Here is a 25,133-nt window from a genome sequence, read left to right on the forward strand (position 1 = left end):
ACGTCCAATATGTTATTAGAAACAAGAAGATGTGCATTATTCATAAAAAAATGATGATGTGTTTTATAATTACGAGATGTGGGTATTTCAAATTGAACGAGAAAAAAAATGTAACTGGTGAGATTCGAACCAACGAACCTTAAACTGTACTTGGATAACATTCCATGCGCTACACTTACATCATTGGTAAACGTATCAACTGTATTACACACACTCGCTGGGAAAACTTCAAAGCTGATTATCTCTGTAAATTTATGACAAACCTTAAGAACAGCCTATTTCTCGGCACGTTTTAACGGATTTCCACACGCGTGTTTCACTACGGAACAGAGAGAAGCCTCAGCCATTTCCATACTGCGCGTAAACAGCGCGACAAGCAGAGCACAACGCTGCAGAGGCTGTGACTGTACACGAAAAAAATGTATCAGATGGCTCTAAGCACTATGGGACTTTACATCTAAGGTCATCAGTCCCCTAGAACTTAGAACTACTTAAACCTAACTAGCCAAAGGCCATCACACACAACCATGCCCGAGGCAGGATTCGAACCTGCGACCGTAGCAGCGTCCGCAGCTCGTGGTCGTGCTGTACCGTTCTCGCTTCCCACGCCCGGGTTCGATTCCCGGCGGGGTCAGGGATTTTCTCTGCCTCGTGATGACTGGGTGTTGTGTGATGTCCTTAGGTTAGTTAGGTTTAAGTAGTTCTAAGTTCTAGGGGACTGATGACCATAGATGTTAAGTCCCACAGTACTCAGAGCCATTTGAACCATTTGACCGTAGCAGCAGCGTGGTTCCGGACTGAAGCGCCTAGAACCGCTCGGCCACAAAGGCCGGCGACTGTACACGATTTTTGAAATAAAAGTAACGTAGCCAAAGCGCGATCAAGAAAAACGTTGATGTCTGTTACTGCATTTGAATATCTTTAAGTTTCATTTAACGTAACTTAGTAATAATATATCTAATACGTAAGTAGGACCTACTTCCAAAGAGCGCAACACCAGTGTACGTGTGCAACGGCCTCTGACCAATAATCGCGATTGTGTTTGTTTAGATCAGATTTATTCTTATATATTATACAATATATGTATTTTTTACTGTCATTTCTTGTTAACAGTACCAGCTTATTCACAAGAATTAGCAGCTTTCAGCCAGTTAATACCAAGCAGAAATCCAATCTCCATTTGGCTCGCACTTCCTTAACTCTTGTGCAGACACTTGTGCAGTATACTGCGGCATCCATTTTCAGTGATCTGCCGTAAGAATTCAAAAGTCTTAGCAGTAATGCACGCGCTTTCAAATCGAATCTGAAGAGTTTCCTCATGGGTCACTCCTCCTATTCTGACGAGCACTTCGCCAGCCGCGGTGGCCGAGCGGTTCTAGGCGCTTCAGTCCGGAACCGCGCGACTGCTACGGTCGCAGGTTCGAATCCTGCCTCGGGCAGGGATGTGTGTGACGTCATTAAGTTACTTAGATTTAATTAGTTTTCAGTTCTAGGGGACTGATGACCTCAGATGTTAAGTCCCGTAGTGCTCAGAGCCATTTGAACCATTTGAGCCTGTGGGGGACTTCCTTGATAAATTAAGCTTATATTGTTGACTGCGTTTACTTAAACTTATGACTTGACTTTCTTTGGCCTCATAAATATTTTATTTTTTCTGTTATTACTTTTATGATGTAATTTCGTGTACTGACACGTCCCATGAAACTTGGAGATTTGCTCCTCAATTTGGTCCTACGGAAGTCGAAGTGTAAATAAATAAAAAATAATAAACATCGTGGACAGTTAGCGCTACTGATTTGGCCACCTATCGTACATTTATGGGATGGAATCGAGAAGTGAGTTCGTACACAAAACGTTGCGCTGGCGAAACTTTCGTAGTTATGGACTGCTACAGGGGCTTCCAACGACTCGGTGAGTCCGTGCCGCACCACACCAGGCAGAAGGTGGTGCGACACGATTCGAGGAGGCGTCTGGTGGCTTTCGTCACCGAGGTGTAGGCTTACAGAAAGATTCTGACGATGCTAATTGACATGCACTCTTCGAGTTTGAAGGTAGCAGAGATAAAATATGAATAGTGAAAGGTTCAAGGAAGAGAAAGGAAAGTGTCCGTGTTGAGAGACATTGCGCATGTTCAAAATGTTCAAATGTGTGTGAAATCTTATGGGAATTAACTGCTCAGGTCATCAGGCACTAGCCGGCCGATGTGGCCGAGCGGTTCTAGTCGCTACAGTCTGGAACCGCGCGACCGCTACGGTCGCAGGTTCGAATCCTGTCTCGGGATTGGATGTGTGTGATGACCTTAGTTTAGTTAGGTTTAAGTAGTTCTAAGTTCTAGAGGACTGATGACGGAAGTTAAGTCCCATAGTGCTCAGAGCAGTGTGCAATTTGCAGGGGGGGGGGGATGGGGGGGTTCCCCCCCCCCCCCTCTGCATCAGACCATCCCCTCCTCTGGTTTTAGTTTATGCATCCCAACCTGGGATGTTTATTTCCCATGTACTGGAGTAAAACTTTACATATAATTTAAATTTGTGGAGCCGAACACTGAAAGTTTTTAATACAGTCTTACTATTAATATGTATGCTTATTAATTTTGAAAAAGTGTTATGTAGTAGGTAAGCATTTCAAAACATTTAGAACTAAATGACAAGACGATGCACGCCTCATTTCCGTAGCATGCCACAATGTTGCAAGACGTCGCCCCAGCGTAAACGAGGCTTTCGAGCCAGGTCTGTATTGTATGGTGGATGTGATGTGTTGCGTACGAAACTAAAACCTGCAATCAGATCCAAACGTCGTGGAAAACTGTGAAGAGGTGTCATCCTGCAGCAAGATAACGCTCGCTCACATTCTGCCAAACGGACAGCCGACGCAATGAAGGAGTTGAGTATCGAGGTGCTGGAACATCCACCATACAGTCCAGACCTGGCTCCAAGCGATTTTCACATGTTTGGACCCTTAACGGAAGCACTACAGGGAAGAAGATTTGAAAGTGATGAAGACGTCTTTGCTGCGGTGCAAAATTGGTTATAGATGCAACCGATGAACGTATTTTCTGATGAAATACAAAAACTCGTAAAACGTCGGGAAAACTGCATTGAAGTCCAGGGATGTTAGGTAGAAAAATAACGCATGTTTCAGTTTTCTATCATCAGAATAAGTACAGCTTTTCACAAATGTGCCTTTACTTTTTGAATTCCTCTCGTATACCTGTATGTAGATGATTTTGTAAATAAGCTTCACCTATAATGTACTTTTAAAGATATAACAAGGGATGGCTTTTCTGATAGTGCATACGCGTGAATAGTGAGTTTCGGCATTAACATCTATTTATAAATAACTGTTTAACCATGGGTAACGCCACGGTCAAAGCTAGTAACATATACAGGGTGTCCCAGCTATCTTGTCCACCCAAAATATCTCTGGAACAATAACAGCTATTGGGAAACGACTTTCACCGGTATCAATGTAGGGCTGGGGCCCATGAATGTACATATTTGGAAACATTCTAAAACGAAAGCATATGTGTTTTTTAACACAAACTTATGTTTTTTTAAATGGACCTCCTATATTTTTTCTTCAGTAATCCATAGCATGACAAAGCACATACACAATGGCGTTGATTGCATCGCAATATTCCCATTACATCCCGAGATATTGAGACGCGAAGTTGACGCTTGAAACACCCGACATGCGCTGCTAGCGCACGTCCTGAGGCTCAGGCGTGAACCCCATGCCGCCCGTAATCGCGATGTGATTGACATGCGTAATCACACCTCCATACTTATCAAGAGGTCCGAAACGAATAATAAGGTCTGCTGCGCTATTACGGGCAGCATGGGGTTCACGCCTGAGCCTCTGGACGTGCGCTAGCAGCGCTGGCGGGTGTTTCAAGGGCCAACTTCGCGTCTCAATATCTCGGGATGTAATGGGAATATTGCGATGCAATCAACGCCATTGTGTATGTGCTTTGTCATGCTATGGATTGCTGAAGAAAAAAAAATATAGGAGGTCCATTTAAAAAAAACATAAGTTTGTGACAAAAAACACATATTCTTTCGTTTTAGAATGTTTCCAAATATGTACATTCATGGGCCCCAGCCCTACATTGATAACGGTGAAAGTCGTTTTCCAATAGCTGTTATTGTTCCAGAGATATTTTGGGTGGACAAGATAGCTGGGACACCCTGTATAATTGTACTAACCCCCTAAGACTCCCCCCCTCCCCCCCTGGTAAAAGCACAAATCGCACAATGGCTCAGAGCTATTTGGACCATCAGTCCCTAAGCTTACACACTGCTTAAAATAAATTATCCTAAGGACAAACACACACACCCATGCCCGCGGGAGGACTCGAACCTCCGCCGGGACCAGCCGTACAGTCCATGATTGCAGCGCCCCAGACCGCTCGGCTAATCCCGCGCGGCCACTGCGCGTGACGTCGGACATGTGGGGAGGATATGGTTCGCGGTGGGCGGTGGCCCGGGGCAGAGGGGAGGCTGCGGAAGGTCCAGGCGGGGGGCGGCGGTCCGTCCGAGAGGCCGGCCGCGGATAAAAGGCGGGACCCGCCAGCGGCCGCCACTGCAGCGGCTGGTGCGGCGCGGGACGGAGTGGCCGTGGCTGGTGAGTCTCTGCGCTTTCCTTCCGTCAGTGCGCCGTATGCTGCGTCTGTCACCCCACTCACATTGACAGTCCCTCGTTCTCTGTGTCACCCACACTTGATGGCTGCGAATCGAGGAAACCAAAGAAAAAAAGGACCTGTTTTCTTTTCTCTTTTTCTCGATTTTTCCCCACGAGCCACAGCACTACAACTATTCTGATGCATCCTGCACCGGTACGAGTCAGTTACGCCACTTACGCACGCTACTGCTGCTCAAAGCGTAACTTAACGCGACCCGGTCTGGCCGAATTTCCTTTGGCTGTCCATACTAACGTCGGACTTTTCTCAAAACCTACTTGTTCGAATCCACCCTTCGATCAGTACCTCTCCTAACTCCTGTAGTGACGAGGAGGCGCAAATCTGCTCCGGAGTCTGGCCATCAATACCGCCCACAAGAGTTCGATAATGTTCAAGTCCGGGGACTGTGCTGGCCAGGGAAGACGCTGCAGTTCAGCTACATGCTCCTCATACCACGACTGTGCTGTCCTGGCTGTGTGAATGGGTGCATCACTGTTTGGATCATGGGGTGCACATGATCACGTAAAATGTTCACATAATCTTTGGCTGTAACACGGCTTTTGAGAGTAACGATGGGACCAGCAAAATACTGTGATATGGCTGCCCACACCATCACACTTCCACCTCCACGCTTAACCGCTGGAATGAAGCAATCAGGATTCTGGGCTTCATTTGGCGTAAACCCCTCCCGATGTTGGAAATAAAGAGAACGCTGACTCGTCGGAACACATGACGTGTTTCCACTGATCAGCCATCCACGATTTACGCTCCCGGCACCATGTTTTACGCTTCTTTGCGTTGGTTGTCGCCACTAATGGTTTCGGTATAGCAGCTCGTCCACGAATATTGGCTTTATGGAGTTCTCAGTGGACAGTATCGATAGATACGGGGTGTCGAATATGGCCATTGAGCTCTGCAGTCACTTTAGCCGCCGTAGTTTAGTGCTGTTTTCACACAATTCGTGTGATTGGACTTGGTGACAAGAAATTTTAGTCTCCGAGACTCGATATGTATAAAGTACAAATACGCACACGATGGCATGTAGATGTGCCCAGATGGACACATCACCAAGCCAATCGCTTCCCAACGCAATTAGACACTGAAACAGAGTATATTTCTGGAGATATCATTAGTAACAGCATCTCTGTTGGCTACTATAAAACAAATAGTTAAATTCATCTGAATACTATAACAATTATTTGTAGTAGCATAAGTACAGAAAAATGCCGCTGTTACAGGCAAGCACACCCCCATCCCTCGCTCCCTTTCGGCGAATCATCAGCTCGTAATGTCACATACAACAGTTCCTCTTGAAAAAAATAAAAATAAACCCAAGTTGATATCAATATGACAGCAACTAATATGGCTATGAAAAAAGACTACGCGTCATTTAGACAACACTTTTCCACAATTAATTTGGCGTAAGCAAGAATTAGTGTCGTAAACTGTTTCAGATACTGCTTAGCTGAATTAGGCAGTGTCTATTGGGCGGAACAATGTGATATATATCTTGTAAGAAACTGAATCATAAATAGTGTGAAATATTAATCTACACTAGCTAATTTACATTAAATCTTGCTGACTAAAAATTACTTGTAACTATATTTATCACAGGTTGTTCTACAGGGTACAAATTTTTTGAAGGTATTTAGAGGAAAAAGTTGTTTACCTGGCCTGATAACTTCTTCCTGGCATTATGTGCGGCAGAAGCGTTTGGTGGTTCATCTGCATTTTTGTGGCGATAGTCACAGATGCCAGCCTCAGTGACCCGGTCTCCAATACAGGTGAAATATTTGTTCTTTTTTCAGATCGTACAAGTTCGGGTAGAATTATGAATAACGATTTTGTATTAAGTGTGTTCAGTTATTTCACTAAGGTATCCACCAATTCCATTTGCAGGATCTGATTCTGAAGTCGCAGACAATCGTTTAAGAACCGACAAGGAAGGTGAGTATTTTTTCCCATTATTCCCGAACACGTTTCATGGTTCAAGAACTTCATCTGATGCCAGTTTATCTCATTGTGGTAGTCTTATTTAGTGATTAAGAACTGCTTTGAGTCACAGTGTTATCATGTGAGTCTACTGCCACAGTACTCATAATCACCAACATTCATAACTTTTGCTTTTGGTATTATAGTTTGCTATTTGGAATGCTATTTATTTATCTGTCGTATATATGTTCTATAGATCCTTACAGGGACACCGTAGCCTGGCTGAGGAAAGCATCAGTTCTATTTTCACGAAATGTTTCAGTAACGTAACGCATCATTAGGCATCTCAAGTAGAAGAAATGTTGTGTTGTGCTCAATGTCTTGCATCGATTTTGTGAGGTACACTGACGCTGTAATGTTCACCTTAGAAACGCTAGAACAAAAGGTGACACAAAACTGCTAAATTCGATTAACTCGGATGGTTATTTACTGATATTTGCATATATAATCCTACTTCCGGTTTTTCCTTGATATCTTTTAAGTGAGATATGTCAGATAAACTTGCCTTTAAAACTTAGGTCCAGAAACTTCACCTTTTTCTTGTTGATTGTACCATAACTTCTGCTTGTGTCGTGATATAGCATGTATTTTGTTATGCTGCATGCCGCGTGAAACGTATTTTGTGCTGCAGAATCAGCTGAAACCAACATTTGTACTTTATACCTTTCTGGCAGTGGTGTCCTCGTTCAAAGAATCGCTAATCCCGAATTTAAATGTAAATCAATCTGTATAAACGTACATTTTTCTGAATTTTCGGAAGCTACGAATGTTTTGCATAATAAATTTCGAAAAAATTCGGCGTTTGTGACGTAGTTACTCTGGAAAAAACTGTAACTAATAGACCGTGTTGCACTCAGCTCTCCCCTTCAACAGGAATGTATGCTGTCTACATTTATCGCAAATTAACGTTATTTTTGAGGTTGACAGCGATCAAAATCTCAAAAATTTTAAATAAAATCAGGAAAGGTTATCCCAGGTGTTTCTGCGGCGTTAACGTAAATCTCGTTTTGCGCTCTGATTGCTTCAGTTCTTACTGGGAATTAGCGGTAGTGTCAGCTGCACTGATTGAGAAATTAAAAAAGAATCAAAAGGCTTATTTTAGTGTATCCTTTTTTACTATTACGTAAACGTAACTTAACGTGGTTCTTGAGCACGGGATGAGGCAGTTAACGTTTGTAAGCAGATGGAATTCGCTCTGACTACTGTTAAGTGATTGGAAGCTGCAGGAACATTATACCCATCCTCCTAACAACAAGGTCGAGACGTTTTCCACTGACACCGAAAACGAGCCGGTGAGACAGACTCACATGTTGAGAAAAGTCCTGTGTCCCATGTCAAGAGGAGGCAAATGCAAAAGGGCTGAGTCCATTAACCACTGGCATTTGACACGTGTGATGAATAACAGTAACCCCTTAGAGAACTGCAACAACGGATGGAAAGGAACGCCTCGTTGTTGGTTGGTTGCTTGGTTGATTTAGGGGACGGGACAAGACAGCAGAGGTCACTAGTTCCATCGGATTAGGGAACCATCCCAGTCACACCAGCCTACGAGAAGCTACTAGAAGTGATGTACAAAACTACCTCCAATATCCTTAATAACCATTTGTTGTAGAACCTTAGATAATGTTAAGAGCATGAACTTAGTGAGATATCTCTAATGTGAACGACTGACCTCCTCCATGTCTTCTAGCACGGATTTCAGAAACACCGATCATGTAAAACACAGCTCGCACTTTTCTCACACAACATTCTGAAACCACTGATGTTAAAAATTTACTGTTTTTTGTATCATCAATTTTAGGATATACACATAGAAGACAAAAGTCATGGGATACCCCTAATATAAATATCAGACCTTCTTTTGCACCGCGTAGTGACACAGTTCGACATGTAAAGTACTCAACAAGTTGTTGGAAGTACTTTGCAGAAAAATTGGGCCATACGGCCTCTATCGCCAACAGTAATTGTGGAAGTATTGTTGATGCAGCATTTTGTGCACAAACTGCCCTCTCGATTACCTCCAATAAATGTTTGGTGGGACTCATGTCAGGCCACCAGCTTTTACTGTGCCCTCTTGACAACTTGGGTCTCTGACTTCATGGGATCTGCACCACATTCGAAATCTATCATCGGCTCTTATCAACTGAAATCTGGACTGATCTGACCAGGCTACAGTTTTCCATAGGTCTAGTGTCCAATGGATATGGTCAGGAGCGCAGGAGAGGTGCTTCAATCGATGTTGTGCTGTTAGCAAAGACACTCATGTCTGTCGTCTGCTGCCATAGCCCATTAACGCCAAATTTAGCTGCACCGTCCTAAGGGATTTTCGTCATATGTCCCACACAGATTTCTGCTGTTATTTACGTAGTGTTGCTCGTCTTATAGCACTAACAACTCTACACCAACGGTCTTGGTCGTTACGTGAAGGCCGTCAGCCACTGCGATTAACTTGGTGAGAGGTAATGCCGAAACTGTAGTATTCTTGGTACAGTCTTCACACTGTGGATCTAGGAATATTGAATCCCATAACGGTTTCTGAAATGTGTCTAGCTCCAACTTCCATTTCGCCTTCAAAGCCTGTTAATTCTGGATGTGCAGCCATAATCACCTTTAAACATAAAAGACCTGAGTACAAATGACAGCTACACTATGGACCGAAACTATCCAGACATTTGGCTGAAAATGATTTACAAGTTCGTGGCGCTCTCCATTCGTAATGCTGGAATTCAATGTGGCATAGTTCCACCCTTAGCCTTGATGACAGCTTCCACTCTCGAAGGCATACGTACAATCAGGTGCTGGAAGATTTCTTGGGGAATGGCTACCCATTCATCACGGAGTGCTGCACTGAGGAGAGGCATTGATGTCGGTCAGTGAGACCTGGCACGAAGTCGACGTTCCAAAACATCCCAAAGGTGTTTCTATAGGTTTCAAGTCAGGACTCTGTGAAGGCCAGTCCATTATAGGGATGTTACTGTCGTGCAATCACTCCGCCATAGGCTGTGGGTTATGAACAGGTGCTAGATGGTGTTGAAAGATGCAATTGCAATCGCCATCCCTGAACTGCCCTTTAACAGAGGAAGCAAGAAAGTGCTTAAAACATCAGTGTAGACCTGTGCTGCGTTATTGCCACGCAAAGCCACAAGGGGTGCAAGCCCCCTCCGTGGAAAACAGCACTACACTATAACAGCACTGCTTCCGAAGTTTGCTGTTGGCACTACACTGCTGGCAGATGGCGTTCACCACCCATTCGCCGTACCCACACCCTGCCATCGGTTCGCCACGTTGTGTACTGTGATTCATCACTCCACACAACGTTTTTCCACTGTTCAATCGTCCAATGTTTACGCTCCTTACACCAAGCGAGACGTCGTTTGGCAGTTACCGGCGTGATGTGTGGCTTATGAACAGCCGCTCGACCATGGAATCAAAATTTTCCCACCTCTTCCCTAGCTCTCATAGTACTGCAGTGGATCCTGATGCAGTCTGGAATTCCCATGTGATGGTATGGATAGATGGCTGCCCCTTCAACTGCCAGCAGTCTCTGTCAGTCAACAGACGAGGCCGACCTGTACGCTTTTGTGCTGTATGTGTCCCTTCACGTTTCCAGTTCACTATCACGTAGGAAACAGTGGACCTAGGGACGTTTAGGAGTGTGTAAATCTTGCATACAGTCGTATAACACAAGTGACACCCAATCACCCGACCACATTCGAAGTCTATGAGTTCCGCAGCGTGTCCCAGTCTGCTCTCACGATGTCTAATGATTGCTGAGGTCACTGATATGGAGGATCTGCCAGTAGGTAGCAGCACAATGCACCTAGTACGATAAATGTATGTTTTTGGGGCTGTCTCGATACTTTGGATCACATAGTGTACGTTAATGCACTGTTCTTTTATACCTTGCGTTTGAGACACTATCGTTAACTGTATATGACCATGCCTCTACCCCATGACTTTTGTATAGAGGCAAAGGGCTGCATAGTGACTCTAGTGACACTATGCTTTCGAATCGTTGACAGTGGAACCAGTTCAGAGGGTTAAGGAGACCGCAGCTGTGGATCTGGCCGCCCTTCTGGACGCTGGGGACAGCGCAGTGGTAACGCTGGTGGCAGGCGACACACATCTGGTGGCGCACAGGGCCGTCCTGATTGCCAGGAGCACTGTGTTCGCCGCCATGTTGCGCAACAACACGCTGGAGGCCAGCAGCGGCCACGTTGCCATCTCAGATGTGGAGGCTCCAGTGCTGCGCCACCTGCTAGCCTACATGTACACACTCCAGGCCCCCCAGCTGCACAGCATGGCCCCGCAGCTGCTGGCCGCTGCTGAAAGATATGGACTGTCTGCCCTGAAGGCAGAGTGTGAGCAGCTGGTAGCTGCACGAGTGTCTGGGGGGAGTGCGGCGGCCACAGCCGTCCTCGAAGTCAGGCGCTCCTCTAACAGCCTGAGGCAGGCCGTGGTTGACTTCATAAAGGCTCACCTGCTCCACGTGATGGGACAGACCCTGCACAGCCAGCGTGAAGATCAGGTGGAAGTGAGCCGCCAGCTGTCTGTTCCACCATCAAAAGCCAGGTAAGTGTGACACAACTCACTTGTACATGTTGTCGAATTCTACATATACCAGGTGATTATAAACTTTCAAAACGCTGTAGAAATAACGTCAAATTGCAACAGAATATTATAGGACAAGGGGGATAGCGTGTGGCACAAAAAAAATATTGTGAAAATTGATCAATAGATAGCGCTTTATGTGTGGGAATACGCCAGTGCCGGCCACAGTGGCTGAGCGGTCCTAGGCGCTTCAGTCCGGAACCACGCGACTGCTACGGTAGCAGGTTCGAATCCTGCCTCGAGCATGGACGTTTGTGATATCCCTAGGTTAGTTAGGTTTAAGTAGTTCTAAGTTCTAGGGGACTGATGACCTCAGAGGTTAAGTCCCATAGTGCTCAGAGCCATTTGAATATGTCAATGAAAACACTTGTCATGCACACGACCCACTGAAGTTGGCATAAACATGCCAAGTATACATCTTTTCCTCCTTTCGTGTCTACGATGTTCGCCATGACTGTCTCAATGCGGGATCACGCTCTGCTTGTAAAGCTGTATTACACAAATGGTGACTGTGCACACGTCACTCTGCAGAAGTTATGGACATTGAAGGGTTTGAAAAAAAGACTGCCATGGGTCTGTAGAAAATTATTCGGAAATTCTAAAGGACGGGATCTTTTGGTGTGCAACCTGGTAGGAGGAGGAGGAGGAAACGAACTGATTCGACGTCAGTAGAAGCAGTGGTCACCGCAATGCGGGAGGAGACGAGTGGTGGTGTGCAAACATTGGACATACCCATGAGCATGGTGCATAAAATCCTATGAAACATCCTTCTTTGCAAGGCATTAAAAATTACCCATGTGCACGAGTTGCTTCCTGTTGACCTGCCAGTACGAGAGACCTTGGCTTTAGAATATCTTGAGGCATGGAAGTGGACAATGATTGGCTGTGGACAGATGAAGCATACTTCCATCTGACAGGATATGTCAATACACAGAATTGTCCAATATCGGCAACGGAAAATCCACACACACAATCAACCAGTACCACTACTTCACCCTGAAAATGTCACTGTGCGGTGTGGGTTTACGGCATAATTTATCATAGGTCAATATTCTTTCGAAGAGGCAGGTGTTTCCATTCCTGCTACCTGTACCATACTGGTAAGCATTATGAGCGTCTTTCGCGCTACCACGTCATTCCAGCTCTGCAAGAGCGTGGATGTGTGGATGGAGATCATTTTTATGCAAGATGGAGCACCTCCACACACTGCAAATAAATTTAAGCAGCTGCTGAAGCGCCATTTCGGAAATGCTAGAATTATCAGTCGCCATTTCCCTACAGCCTGGCCATCCCGATCACCTGATATTAATCCGTGTGACTTCTGGCTGTGGGGTTACCTGAAAGATCTTGTGTTCAGTGTTCCGATTGCAAACTTAGCTGCATTGAAGGTACGCATTGCACAACACATTCTGAATGTAACCCTGGAAACACTTCTATCAGTTGTGGAACATGCTGTTTCTCGGTTTCAACATGTTGCAGGAAACGGTGGACAGCATATTGAACATGTGTTGCGCCAGTCACACGGAACTTAATAATCCGATATGATTTTGATTAATGCTTTTTATGCGGTTTTTGGCATCAGGACAAAACCAATGTGATTGATGCTTTTCATGCGCTATTGTCCGCAGGATTATTAAAAACCTATGTGATTGATACTTTTTATGCGGTTTTTGGCCTCATGATGGTTGAAAACCGATTTTTTCCATCCGATATGATATGACACGACATGGCCACGGTGAATAACAGTATTACACCTGTACACCCATGCAGACTGATTAGTGCAGTCTGTTTATCGTCAAATGTACACCTCAGGCATTGTTGTATGATTCACCTGTCATTTGCAGTTGACCACTATTAAATTATGATGCTTACAGCGCTATCTCTTGCTACATTTTGTAACTATTTATTTTTCTTCTGCCATACGTTTTCCTCCTTCTCCAATAATATTCTGTTACAATTTTACATCATTCTGACCAGTCGTGTTATTTCTACAGCGGTTTGAAAGTTTGACTTTAATTAGAATCGTTCTGTATATTCCCAAGCCAACAATCTTTGCCTCTGAGTTTCCGTAGATTCGTCTGTGCTGTAAAATACAGCATTTTCTGATAGCTCATAAAGTTGTCATTGACTTGTCATGAGAGGTACATGGAATCTCTAAATTGAACTATGTCTACTAGCGCACAGACATGCTAACAAAATTCATGGAAGAGACAAGATTTCGTAGCTTCACAAACTGAGTTTATTTGATGTTATTAGTTCTGTTAAACTGCTTAAGCGAAAAAGCTCTTAATTTGGTTCTGACATCAATCCTCCGAACAAAAGGTTCACTGCCTATGAAGAAAACAGCAGCCATTCTAGTGGTGGACACAGTGATGTGCTGCTCAGAAAAAAAAAGCAGAAAGCGGGCTTTATTGTATGTGCTTGTGCTGTTGAGGCCACTGTAAAGATGTTTATGCAGAGCAGCATTTATTGTTTGCTTTCTTTTCTGTTACTAGCAGTGAGCTCTGCATAAAGGGAATATATCGGTCTCTCGTTCAATACCTGCACCAAGAACGCTGCAGTATGCTGCTGTGTGGTTGAAGGATGGTAGCCACGTATTTAAAATTTCTCATTTCTTGTGCTGTCATTCTCTAAATGTTGACCTATGCAAACGTTAGTTGTCGTAAGGCCAAAGGTCACAGTAATTGCAATTCCCACATTAGCACTACTATTTGATGTGCTATGTATACCTTTTCTCTTTCTAGGTACATGTGTACAATCTCCATAATAGGATCAACTTATTCTCTCCAAACAGTGCAGGGGAATTGGAATTTTTATGGAGTATACTGGTCTTCAAAAATAAGATTTTGGTTCTCCATCAGAGCAGGTATGGAAGACATCTATTACAGAAAGTCTCATAAGTACATGGGCAGGATGGGTTAGCTGGTTATTCCGCATACAACACCTGACAAGACAACGAGCCAGACTGCACAAGAGCAGAGCAACTTAGGGTGGTTCCATATGGTGCTGGCCCTTCCACCTTTCTTGTCAGTTGATTCTCATGATATGTACAGGACTTTAGTCCACTCCTTTCTATAACTCAAGCAGGGAGGTATTTCTTGGACAAGGGCGCTGTACTTGCTTCCTAGAAGAGCCACTGTCAAATATCATCTTGGTTGTCTTGCATATAGCTATCCATAGCGATACTAAATGCTGTCTAGTGAATTCCAGTGCTTCATTCTACCAGGAGTTCACTAGTCCATCCACTGCAGTTACTGATCAGTCTGTAACATCCTCAAAGTTGATATGATCTCCAGATAGAACTGTCCTCAGGTAAATACAGTAAAAGTCCTCCTTACATGTCTAGTGTGTAGTATTACTCACAACTTTCCTTTAATTTTCAGCTATATTTAAATGTTTATACAGCTCTTAACTGACTGCCTGATAAACTAGAATTCCTGCCTTCGAGATAATGTTGTCTGCATTGTCTGACTCATTTCTCATATAGTTGTATCTTGTCTCGCAAACCACTAAAAGCTTATCTCTCCTGTTCATTGTAATGTAACACGAAAACGAATATTCGAAACAAAATACGTATCACCAACGGTATTTTCAAGATATCCTATGATAATACGTATATTTAAACGTAATTCTATCTGCAGTACTCAAATGTATATTTCGTAAATGCTCTTGATAACCTAAACCGGATAATGTTCTAATTCCCACCCATTATCTTCTTCATTGCCACACGTTGCTTTATAGTATATGGTAATTGCATGTTTTCTTATCAAAACATCAACTTCAAAGATAGTTTTTCATTCACATCACCTGTATGTCTACAAAGACCTTTATTTTATGTCAGTGGTAAATTCGTAGACGAGTTTGCTAGATTAAATAACCAGAACACACATTAACACGCAACCACAAGAAAACTGTCGAATCTGGTAATTACAATACATTGAACATAATACTCATTTGACTACATCTCCTCGATCATTGGCTGCATTCGTAAATTTCATGTCTAGTTTCACTCCTACCACAGTTGTTTTCATTTGTCAACACATTACGCACAAATTTCTGTGAAGACACTAACTTTGCTCTGCTCCTTTCTGAAATAATTCCAACTATGTTTCTGGATTGCACTGAGATAATAAATTACTGTCATATATTTCATAATGTGTTATCCTAAACACAGCAGTAAATTTAAATTACTAACCACAGGTATATAATTATTACACACACACACACACACACACACACACACACACACACACACACAATTCAGTTTCCAGACATTTTCTTGTACTGTCTTCTCCTTTCTGGCCAAAATCACATTTTTAATCAATTTCTGTATGCAATCATAAATTCTTGATTATTTACAAAAAAATATACTTTTTCTACTGAATTATGCAGTCTTTTTACTACTATTTTCAATGACTTATCGAAGATTTTATTCTAACAAGAACAATAGTCCCTACAACTTATACAATGAGTTTTGTATTAATTTTTATATTCTAATGAAGAGTGGGAAATGGGCAAATGGGGTCTGGTTTAGCGAAGAAATTGTTTGTTTCCTATGACAATCAGGATAATTAAGTAAACTTTTAAGAGAACTGGGGAAAACTTTATTCTGAATTTTCATAGCCTAGTTTGGCCCTGAATAATCTGACAAAGATGGACAATTGGGGTATCAAATATACCACCGTTACGTGCCGGTTTGCAAAAAAAAGATGTAATTACTTAAAGAAAAAAATCAGGACAGTTAAGAAAAACTTAATTAATCATTTCATGGGAAACTGAAATATTTCATTAATAAATGCTACTAGCTATGTAAATAAAGTGTCAAAAGCTTAATCCCTTCAAGTCCTAACATTTTCCACAAATATAGTTAATTGTTGTGCTATTTGACTATTAAAAACGCTTCCTTCGAATCACGTTATACATTTAGGTTCTTTCGAGAACATCAGAGGCTAGGAACGTGAGATATCAAAAACTTCATCTATTCAAAGTATAGCTACTTCGTGTGTAAAAAGTAGCACTGGTGTAGTATTTAACTAACAAAATGGTTGACTTCTAAGCAAGTATTAAATTGGAGAACCGAAGATGCTAGGAGAAAGAGGATTCATGTTGAGTGGTCTGGGTGGTCAAATCATTTGCTCAAGTTATCCAGGGTGTTCTTCAAACTAGTCGAGAACAGTTATGATCCAATAACATCATATCATTGATTGGCACCATGAAGTCCAAGTAGCTGAACACGACCATTTACAGTCAATGTTTAGTTGGACCAGAAAGGCCAGTCTGTTCCATGTAAAAACCGCCCACACCATTATGAAGCCACCACCAGCTTGCAGTGACTTGTTGAGAACTTGGCTCCATAGCTCCATGAGGCCTGCGCCACACTCAAACTTTACTATGAGCTCTTACCAACTGAAATCAGAACTCATCTGACTGGGGCACGGTTTTCCAGTCGTCTGGAGTCCAACTGATGTGGTAACGAGCCCAGGAGAGACCCTTCAGCTGACGTGCAGTTATCAAAGGCACCCGTGTTGGTCGTCTGCTGCCACAGCCCATTAATGCCAGATTTAAAGAGGTTGAAAAAATCAGCCAACCAGGTGCATTAGCCCTTGACCTAGGTTTCCATGTTTCTAAAAATATCCTTTTCAGAAGGAATGAGTCCTGTTACATCACACGATGGAAGATATTTTTAGAAATATGGGAACCCAGGTAAAAGGCTAATAAACCTTTGTTTTGGAACTGGTTGGCTGATTTTTTTCAACCTGTCCAGATTTTCACAGTTGCTGTTTCAGACCCATGTTAAGATTTTGAAATGTCTCACGTCACCACACTGTCCTGTTGGATCCGTTCGTCGTAAATCCAACACTGGTTTCTGCAGCTATTTCAAGCTATGTTCCTTGTCTGTTAGCACTGACAAATCTACTGAACTGTTGCTGCTTTCGGTCATTAAGTGAAGGTTGTCAGCCACTGCATAGTCCCTGGTGAGAGGCAATACCTGAAATTTGGCATCCAGGGCACACTCTTGACACTGTACATCCCAGAATACTGAATTTCCTAATGATTTCCAGAATGGTATATCTCATGCATGTTGCACCAACTGCCATTTCGCGTTCAAAGTATGTTAATTGTCAACAGAGATGTGTTCAAGTTGGTGGAGGCTCTGTAATGGTGTGTAGTTGGAGTGATACGGGACCCCTGATACGTCTAGATACGACTAACAGGTGACACATACGTAAACATCCTGTCTGATCATCTGCATCCATTCATGTCCATTGTGCATTCCGACGCACTTGAGCAATTCCAGCAGGACAATGTACACCCCACACATCCAGCACTGCTATAGAGTGGCTCCAGGGGTACACTTCTAATGGCCATCAATCTTCCCAGACATGAACATTACTGAGCATATCTGGGTTGCCTTGCAAAGTGCTGTTGAGAAGAGATCTCCACCCCCTCGTACTCTTAGGAATTTATGGACATCCCTGCAGGATTCATGGTGTCAGTTCCCTCCAAAACTACTTCATACATTAGTCGAGTCCATCCCACATATGATGGGGCACTTCTGTATGCTCGCCAGGGCCCTATACTATATTAGGCAAGTGCACCAGTTTCTTTGGCTCTTCTCTCTCTCTCTCTGTGTGTGCGTGTGTGTGTGGCTGGTTGTTCATGTTAGCGAATCCGCTACTTTCTTTGGCAGCGTGTGTTCTGTTGTCAGTGTGTGGACAGACCCTCAGGAATACTGTCCACTGTAAGCTGTCCTCTGGCCTCCATGTGAACACACTTTGCCATGCAGTGTCTCTGTGTGCAGCTCGCCAGCTACTGCAGACAGCCGGACGACCCCCTCCACTCAGCCACTCAGTGACCACAGCTGGAGTCGCGACGCAGCTGCACCGACCACCATGTCTACCCACGACACTCCCCCACCTGACAGCGTTGCCATCACTCTCCTGAGGTGAGTTGCATCACTACACGTGTCTCTCTTCCACATTCACAACACACGTTATTTGGGATTTCACAAAGTGTTATAGTTATGAAACAGAATGTCACTTTACCGTGTCTCCTGTCTTCATCTTATACTTGTATGTATTTTAAATGTGTATGTTTGTTCAACATCACATTCTAAAGTACTGGAGTGATTTCAAGCACATGTAACTGTCTGGAATGAAACAGTGCGGAAGTAACATACATCTAAATTTCGAAGGGGTGAGGATGAGAAAGTTATATACACCACTGGCCATTAAAATTGCTTCACCAAGAAGAAATTCACTGTAGTCATTCGGCACGGAGTAGGGCGCACAGCCGAGCAACTGAATTACGGTGATTTATGTCCATTCTCTGAAGTGTTATGGCATCATTAAGCACAGACAAGCGCGTGCGAAATGCACACTGTGAAATGGCAGCCAAGCATAAGTAATGGTCATTCACGAGCACCATGCTCGTCAGAGCTGCGTCAGAAATGTTCTAGCAAACTACACTACTCGCCATTAAAATTGCTACACCAAATTCAGATAGTAAACGGGTATTCATTGGACAAATATATTATACTAGAACTGACATGTGATTACATTTTCACGCAATTTGGGTGCATAGATCCTGAGAAATCAGTACCCAGAACAACCACCTCTGGCCACAATAACGGCCTTGATATGCCTGAACATTGAGTCAAACAGAGCTTGGATGGCGTGTTCAGGTACAGCTGCCCATGCACGATACCACAGTTCATCAAGAGTAGTGAATGGCGTATTGTGACGAGCCAGTTGCTCGGCCACCATTGACCAGACGTTTTCAGTTGGTGAGAGATCTGGAGAATGTGCTGGCCAGGGCAGCAGTCGAACATTTTCTGTATCCAGAAAGGCCCATACAGGACCTGCAACATGCGGTCATGGATTATCCTACTGAAATGTAGGGTTTCACAGGAATCGAATGAAGGGTAGAGCCACGGGTTGTAACACATGTGAAATGTAACGTTCACTGTTCAAAGTGCCGCCAATGCGAACAAGAGGTGACTGTGACATGTAACCAATGGCACCCCATACCATTGTGCGTTCACCGTGATGTCGCCAAACACGGATGCAACCATCACGATGCTGTAAACAGAACCTGGATTCATCCGAAAAAATGACGTTTTGCCATTCGTGGACCCAGGTTCGTCGTCCAGTACAGCATCGCAGGCGCTCCTGTCTGTGATGCAGCGTCAAGGGTAACCGCAGCCACGGTCTCCGAGCTGGTCCGTGCTGCTGCTAACGTCATCGAACTGTTCGTGCAGATGGTTGTTGTCTTGCAAACGTCACCTGTTGACTCAGGGATCGAGACGTGGCTGCAGGATCCGTTACAGACATGCGGATAACATGCCTGTCATCTCGACTGCTAGTGATGCGAGGCCGTTGGGATCCAGCACGACGTTCTGTATTATCCTCCTGAAACCACCGATTCCATATTCTGCTAAAAGTCATTGGATCTCGACCAACGCGAGCAGCAATGTCACGATATGATAAACCGCAATCGCGATAGGCTACAATCCCACCTTTATCAAAGTCGGAAATGTGATGGTACACAGTTCTCCTCCTTACACGAGGCATCACAACAACGTTTCACCAGGCAACACCTGTCAACTGCTGTTCGTGTATGAGAAATCGGTTGGAAACTTTCCTCATGTCAGCACGTTGTAGGTGTCGCCACCGGCGCCAACCTTGTGTGAATGCTCTGAAAAGCTAAGCATTTGCATATCACAGCATCTTCTTCCGGTCGGTTACATTTCGCGCCTGTAGCACATCATCTTCGTGGTGTAGCAATTTTAATGGCCAGTAATGTAAGTACATCGCCATGTATGCATATACCCAACTTGTATTCAACCAGTATTTGAGACAGAGCACTTAGTGACTCGCAACTGACCCCTACGAAATAATCGAAGGATATTTCAGTGTTATTCCAAATTACAATGCAATGTACCTTGGGACATGCATTCATGTCTGGGAGAATAAGACATTGTAATTCGGAATAAAGCCATCATTGCAATATCGTATTTATTCCTCGGCACCAGGCAAACGACTTTCAAATAAAATGTCTCCCCTGTATGGGAATATACATAATGTATGTACAGTTTGTAGGCACATGGTGGGTGGCATATGGAACTTCGTGCCTGGCCATTAGTCGTGCTCAGAGAGCCTAATGGCATGCCGGCACAGTAGCCGAGCGTGTTCGGTCATAGGGTTAGCTGCCCTCTGTAATAAATAAAACTGAGTAAATGGATCAATGATGAACTTGAACAAGCGATGTGGGACGTCCACATGGAAGAAAAAGAACGAACAACACGAGATGGTAGAAGAAGAAGAAGAAGAAGAAGAAGGAAAAAAGGTGAAGCGACCACTCGTTATATGTGGGGAAATCCGGGTTCAAGTCGCGGTGTGGCACAAATTTTCACTTTCGTCATTCCATTCTACAGCTGATGGTAGTCCGTATCCGCAAATGAAAATACATTTCAGGAAGGTAAAAATGTTTTTTGCTTTCAAAATTTTCGCTCCTCATGCAGTAAAACTGCCGTTTCAGGCAAGACGTTTTCCTTTATTAATTCGTCACTACAAACGCTGTTCCTAACGCATTTTGTACACTGTATCCATGCATAACAGAAACCGTGGTTGAAAAATCATATCATTGTACGACACATAGTTCAGGATAGATGTTATAAATACTGGCATACGCAAAAATCAACCGCTCCCGGTTACGTCTTTATTACTAACTCAATTCTCAACACATTTTGAAGACTGTACCCATGCACCAGATGTGTTCAAAAATTAGTCGAAAATTTTATTTTCGCGTTCTTTATACATTCTATTTTGAAATTTTTTTATCATGCTGTACACATGTATCCGATGTGTGTTTGCACTTCCAGTTGTTTTGAATATTTAGTTTATTGTTGACGTTCGAAAAGGTTACATGTTTTTTAAGTTTTCGGCGAATTTTTGTCGTCGAAAAAGATGGATCAAAGAATTTGCAATAAATTTTGTTTGAAAGATGGAATAACGTGCAGGAACGCGTTATACATTTTGATCGTGGTCTTTGGTGAATCTACTATAAGTAAGACAGGAGTTTCAAAGAGGGTCGAGATGTTGAAGACGTTGACCGCTCTGAAAGCGGTAGCATATCAGTTACTGACGGTAATGTCTAAGAAGTATAGGTAACAGTTTTCGAAAATTGTCGAATCACCATCAGAGAGGTTGCTCATGAATTTGCCATGTCCTTTGGCTCATTCCAAGCAATTTTTCAGACGATTTGGGCATGAAATGTGTAGCAGCAATGTTTGTTCCAAGATTATGGAACTTCGACGAAAACCGACGCCACGTAGACTTCACCCAGAAACTGCTGAATGAAGTGGACAACTGTCCAGAACTTCTAAAGAAGTTTACAACATGTGACGAAAAATGAGTGTATGGATATGACGTCAAAACTAATGCCCAGTCGTCCTAATGGTAACTGCCTGAAGAACGAAGACCGAAAAGGTTCGACAAGTTCGATCATGTGTGAAGGTTTATCTCACTGTTTTCTTCTATTACAGTGGGATAGTGCGGCATGAGTTCCTGTCTTACGGTCGTCCGCTCACTAAGGTATACTACCTGGAAGTAACGCGCCGTTTGCATGAGGATATCCGAAAAAGAAACGACCAGAATTGTAACAAAACCGTTCGTGGATATCGCATCACACCACAATGCTTGTTCGTGAGGTTTTGGCAAGAAACAAAGCCATTGTGTTCACGTGGCCAACCTATTCTTCGGACATGGACCTTTGCGACTTCTATTTCCGACGCTGAAGAGAACCATGAGATTAAGTCGTTTTGCCAACACTGCTGCGAGAAAAAAAGGACCGCCGAAGGAGCTGATAACAATAACGAAAAGTGAGTTCCAGAAGTGCTTCCAAGCTTCTAAAAGGAGGTGGTGGCACAGGAGTGCTATATCTGACGGAGATTACTCTGAAGAGAATAAAGCTGATGTTGACGAATAAATAAAGGTTCTTCAAGAAAGAGAAAAATTCCCATGACGTTTTGATGACACCTTGTTTATCAGTGAATGTACCTGCAAAATTATATCACAGTGATCCACATGTATCAGGAGAGTGCGCCATGCCTGCCAACAATGCGAGGCAGACACAGGTGGTCATCCATCGAGGTGTTAGCCAAGCTCGTCAGTGTTTTGATGGGAACTGGTGTTACCTCTGTGGTAAGGTCATTCGATGCCAGGAATGCCACTCACAAAAGTGTCTGGTGAGCTGTGTCCTGTCACTGCTCACCTGAATGTGGGAGGAGGCTGCCCTGTGTTCGCACCTCGGACATACTGCTATGGGTTGACACCCCTGCTGGCCCTATAAGCATACACAGGCAGGCAAAGCAGAAACTCCTCCCACCATAGAATACGTTTATGGGTGCTTCAAAATCAGATTCGGAGTGCAGAGTTCCCTATCCTTTAACAGCCTAAACGTTGAGGCATATAAGAGCGCACATAATTGTCAGAACTTACACTTCCAGTATGTGGGCCATCCAGAATACTTGTTACGCGGGAGCAGGAGGTTTGTGGCAGTGGAACATTCCGAAAAATGCACAACAATGGTGACTGTACTTGTTAGTTACAACACCACTGGTCATATCAATCCGCATGTGGTTTAGGTTGCAACAGCAGTAGATAGAAAAATACCTGGACCTGAACCATGTCGACTGCTCTGTGCAAAAGTGCCTGATTCCACAGCTCAGACTTTCACTCACATTTTTAGTATTGTTTGAATCTGTAGATGTGACACTGACCTCTGTTACTGCTCCGTGCATCTCAAAACTAACTAGCACCGTTGCTAGTCTTTACTGTGTAATTGTGAGTCCTTGTGAACCAGTGCACACACCAAAGACAGGCGAAGGCGCCATGTCTCTAACGAGACCACGCCTTGAAAAGTAGCATGGGGGTCAAAAGAACTTACAGCCTGTTGGCCACTGTACAGTCGTTCATAATTCACATTTTCCTGTCTCACCTTTCCATAGAAAAGATCAAGAATCGTTTCCCACAGTTATCAGAATTCTAAAATCCATTCTTAAAATATGAAATTGATTTTCAGTCGGAAGGGTGACATTAGCAACTCCATGTGCATGTGACATTTATAGAGGAAGAAAGTGAGTACTTAATTGATTGATGGATTTTGGATTAACCAGGAATGATATCACATTTGGCAGGATAATAACATGAAACTGTTCTAAATTGTCCCTAGCTTAAAAATAGTTCGCTACATTTTACTGATTAACACCGATTTTAGTATCAGAATTTTGGCGCTATGCTCACTGCAGTGAGGCTGTTAAATGCAAAAGATATGGTGCATTTCTGAGGACACACATCAGTGGCTAGAGTTCTACTGTGTGCTCAGGAAGTCAAGATTTACTTGGAGCCAAATTTATCACGATAAACCAGACAAGTGCATGTGTCATTAATTCACTGTCATATCCTGCAGGTTTCACTGTTGCCTTCAGACACATTACAGCCACAAGACTTCACGTTCTTTTGTGTGTGTGTGTGTTTGGAAGAAATTGTTAGAACATCTGTGGTTTTTTGCAGGACATTATCTGGAGAGGAGAAGGGAAGGAGGCTGATCCAGGCAGCTATTCAGGGCTCAATGGAGGAATTGCAGGCCCTGCTGGCGGCTGGAGTGAACGTGGGGGCGAGGGACATGAATGAGTGGACCCCCATGCATTGGGCAGCTGGCAGGGGATACGAGGAGATGGTGAGGCGTCTGCTGGCGGCAGGTGCGGACGTGGGGGCGAGGGACAAGTTCCAGCAGACGCCGCTGCACTTGGCTGCATGGGGCGGCCGCCCAGCTGTCGTCAGGCTGCTGTCGGCGTCCTCTGCCGACCCAAACGCCAGGGATGTGGACGGGTGGACGCCGTTGCACTCTGCAGCATTCAATGACGAGACAGAAGCAGCGACGGCGCTGCTGGAGGCAGGGGCTGACAGGGGGGCCATAGACAACAATGGGAGAACCCCGCTGGACATCGCCAGACAGTACAACCAGCAGCAGGTGATAGACGTGCTATGATCAACCTGTGGACTAAAATAAATAAATCTTTTTACAGTACTTTTCGTTGTTTTCAGAAAAAAGCATACGAAGAAACCTGTCTTTGTACCCATTCTTACACTGTGAGTAAAACTCCTGTAGTAACACCAGATGGATACCACAACGATAAAAGCAGAGGTATAATGAAAAGTAAAAAAGACTCGAGCTTCCATTCTTGAAAACTAGGTAAAAATAGAGAAATATTCCATTAACAATACACACTAGGTATCTGCAACACATTATGTGATCAGAAGTATCTGGAGACAAGACTGAAAATGACATACATGTTCGTGAAGTCCTCTAGCGGTAATAGTGGAATTCAATATTGTGTTGGCCCACCCTTAGCCTTGATGATAGCTTCCACTCTCCCAGGCATAAGTTTAATTAGGTGCTGGAAGGTTTCTTGGGGAATGGCAGCCCATTTTTGACAGATTGCTGCACTGAGGAGAGATATTGATCTGTGTCAGTGAGGCCTGGCACGAAGTCGCCATTCCACTACAGGGACGTCATTGTCGTGTAACCACTTCGCCACAGGCCGTGCATTACTAGCAGGTGCTCAATCGCTTTGTAAGATGCAATTGGCATCCCCAAATTGCTTTTCAACGGTGAGAAGCGAGAAGGTGCTTAAACCATCAATGTAGCACTGTGCTGTGATAGTGCCCACCCCTCCCCCTTTATGAAAAACACGACCACACCACAACACCACCGCCTCCGAATTTTACTGTTGGCACTACACACGCTGGCATATGACGTTCACCGGGCATTCGCCACACCCACACCCTGC

The 25,133-nt window shown here is 43.9% G+C and overlaps 1 protein-coding gene across 3 annotated transcripts in view; it reads left to right on the top strand.

The window, feature by feature from the left end:
• Positions 1-24,370, top strand: part of LOC124720454 (receptor-interacting serine/threonine-protein kinase 4-like) — a 45,772-nt gene extending 21,402 nt beyond the window's left edge. Inside the window, exons 1-6 of one of the 3 annotated variants that reach the window (XM_047245805.1) lie at positions 4,587-4,620; positions 6,290-6,459; positions 6,575-6,622; positions 10,690-11,239; positions 18,081-18,224; positions 23,854-24,370. In XM_047245805.1, the coding sequence (XP_047101761.1) occupies positions 6,372-6,459; positions 6,575-6,622; positions 10,690-11,239; positions 18,081-18,224; positions 23,854-24,331 (1,308 nt within the window). In that variant the 5' untranslated portion in view covers positions 4,587-4,620; positions 6,290-6,371 and the 3' untranslated portion in view covers positions 24,332-24,370. Of the gene's footprint in view, positions 1-4,586; positions 4,621-6,289; positions 6,460-6,574; positions 6,623-10,689; positions 11,240-18,080; positions 18,225-23,853 lie in introns of those variants that run through there. The other 2 variants (XM_047245807.1, XM_047245806.1) reach the window with 2 other exon arrangements.
• The last annotated feature ends 763 nt before the right edge of the window (positions 24,371-25,133 follow it).

This window comes from Schistocerca piceifrons, chromosome 11 (genome assembly GCF_021461385.2).
Source record: "Schistocerca piceifrons isolate TAMUIC-IGC-003096 chromosome 11, iqSchPice1.1, whole genome shotgun sequence".
Classification (NCBI taxonomy): domain Eukaryota; kingdom Metazoa; phylum Arthropoda; class Insecta; order Orthoptera; family Acrididae; genus Schistocerca; species Schistocerca piceifrons.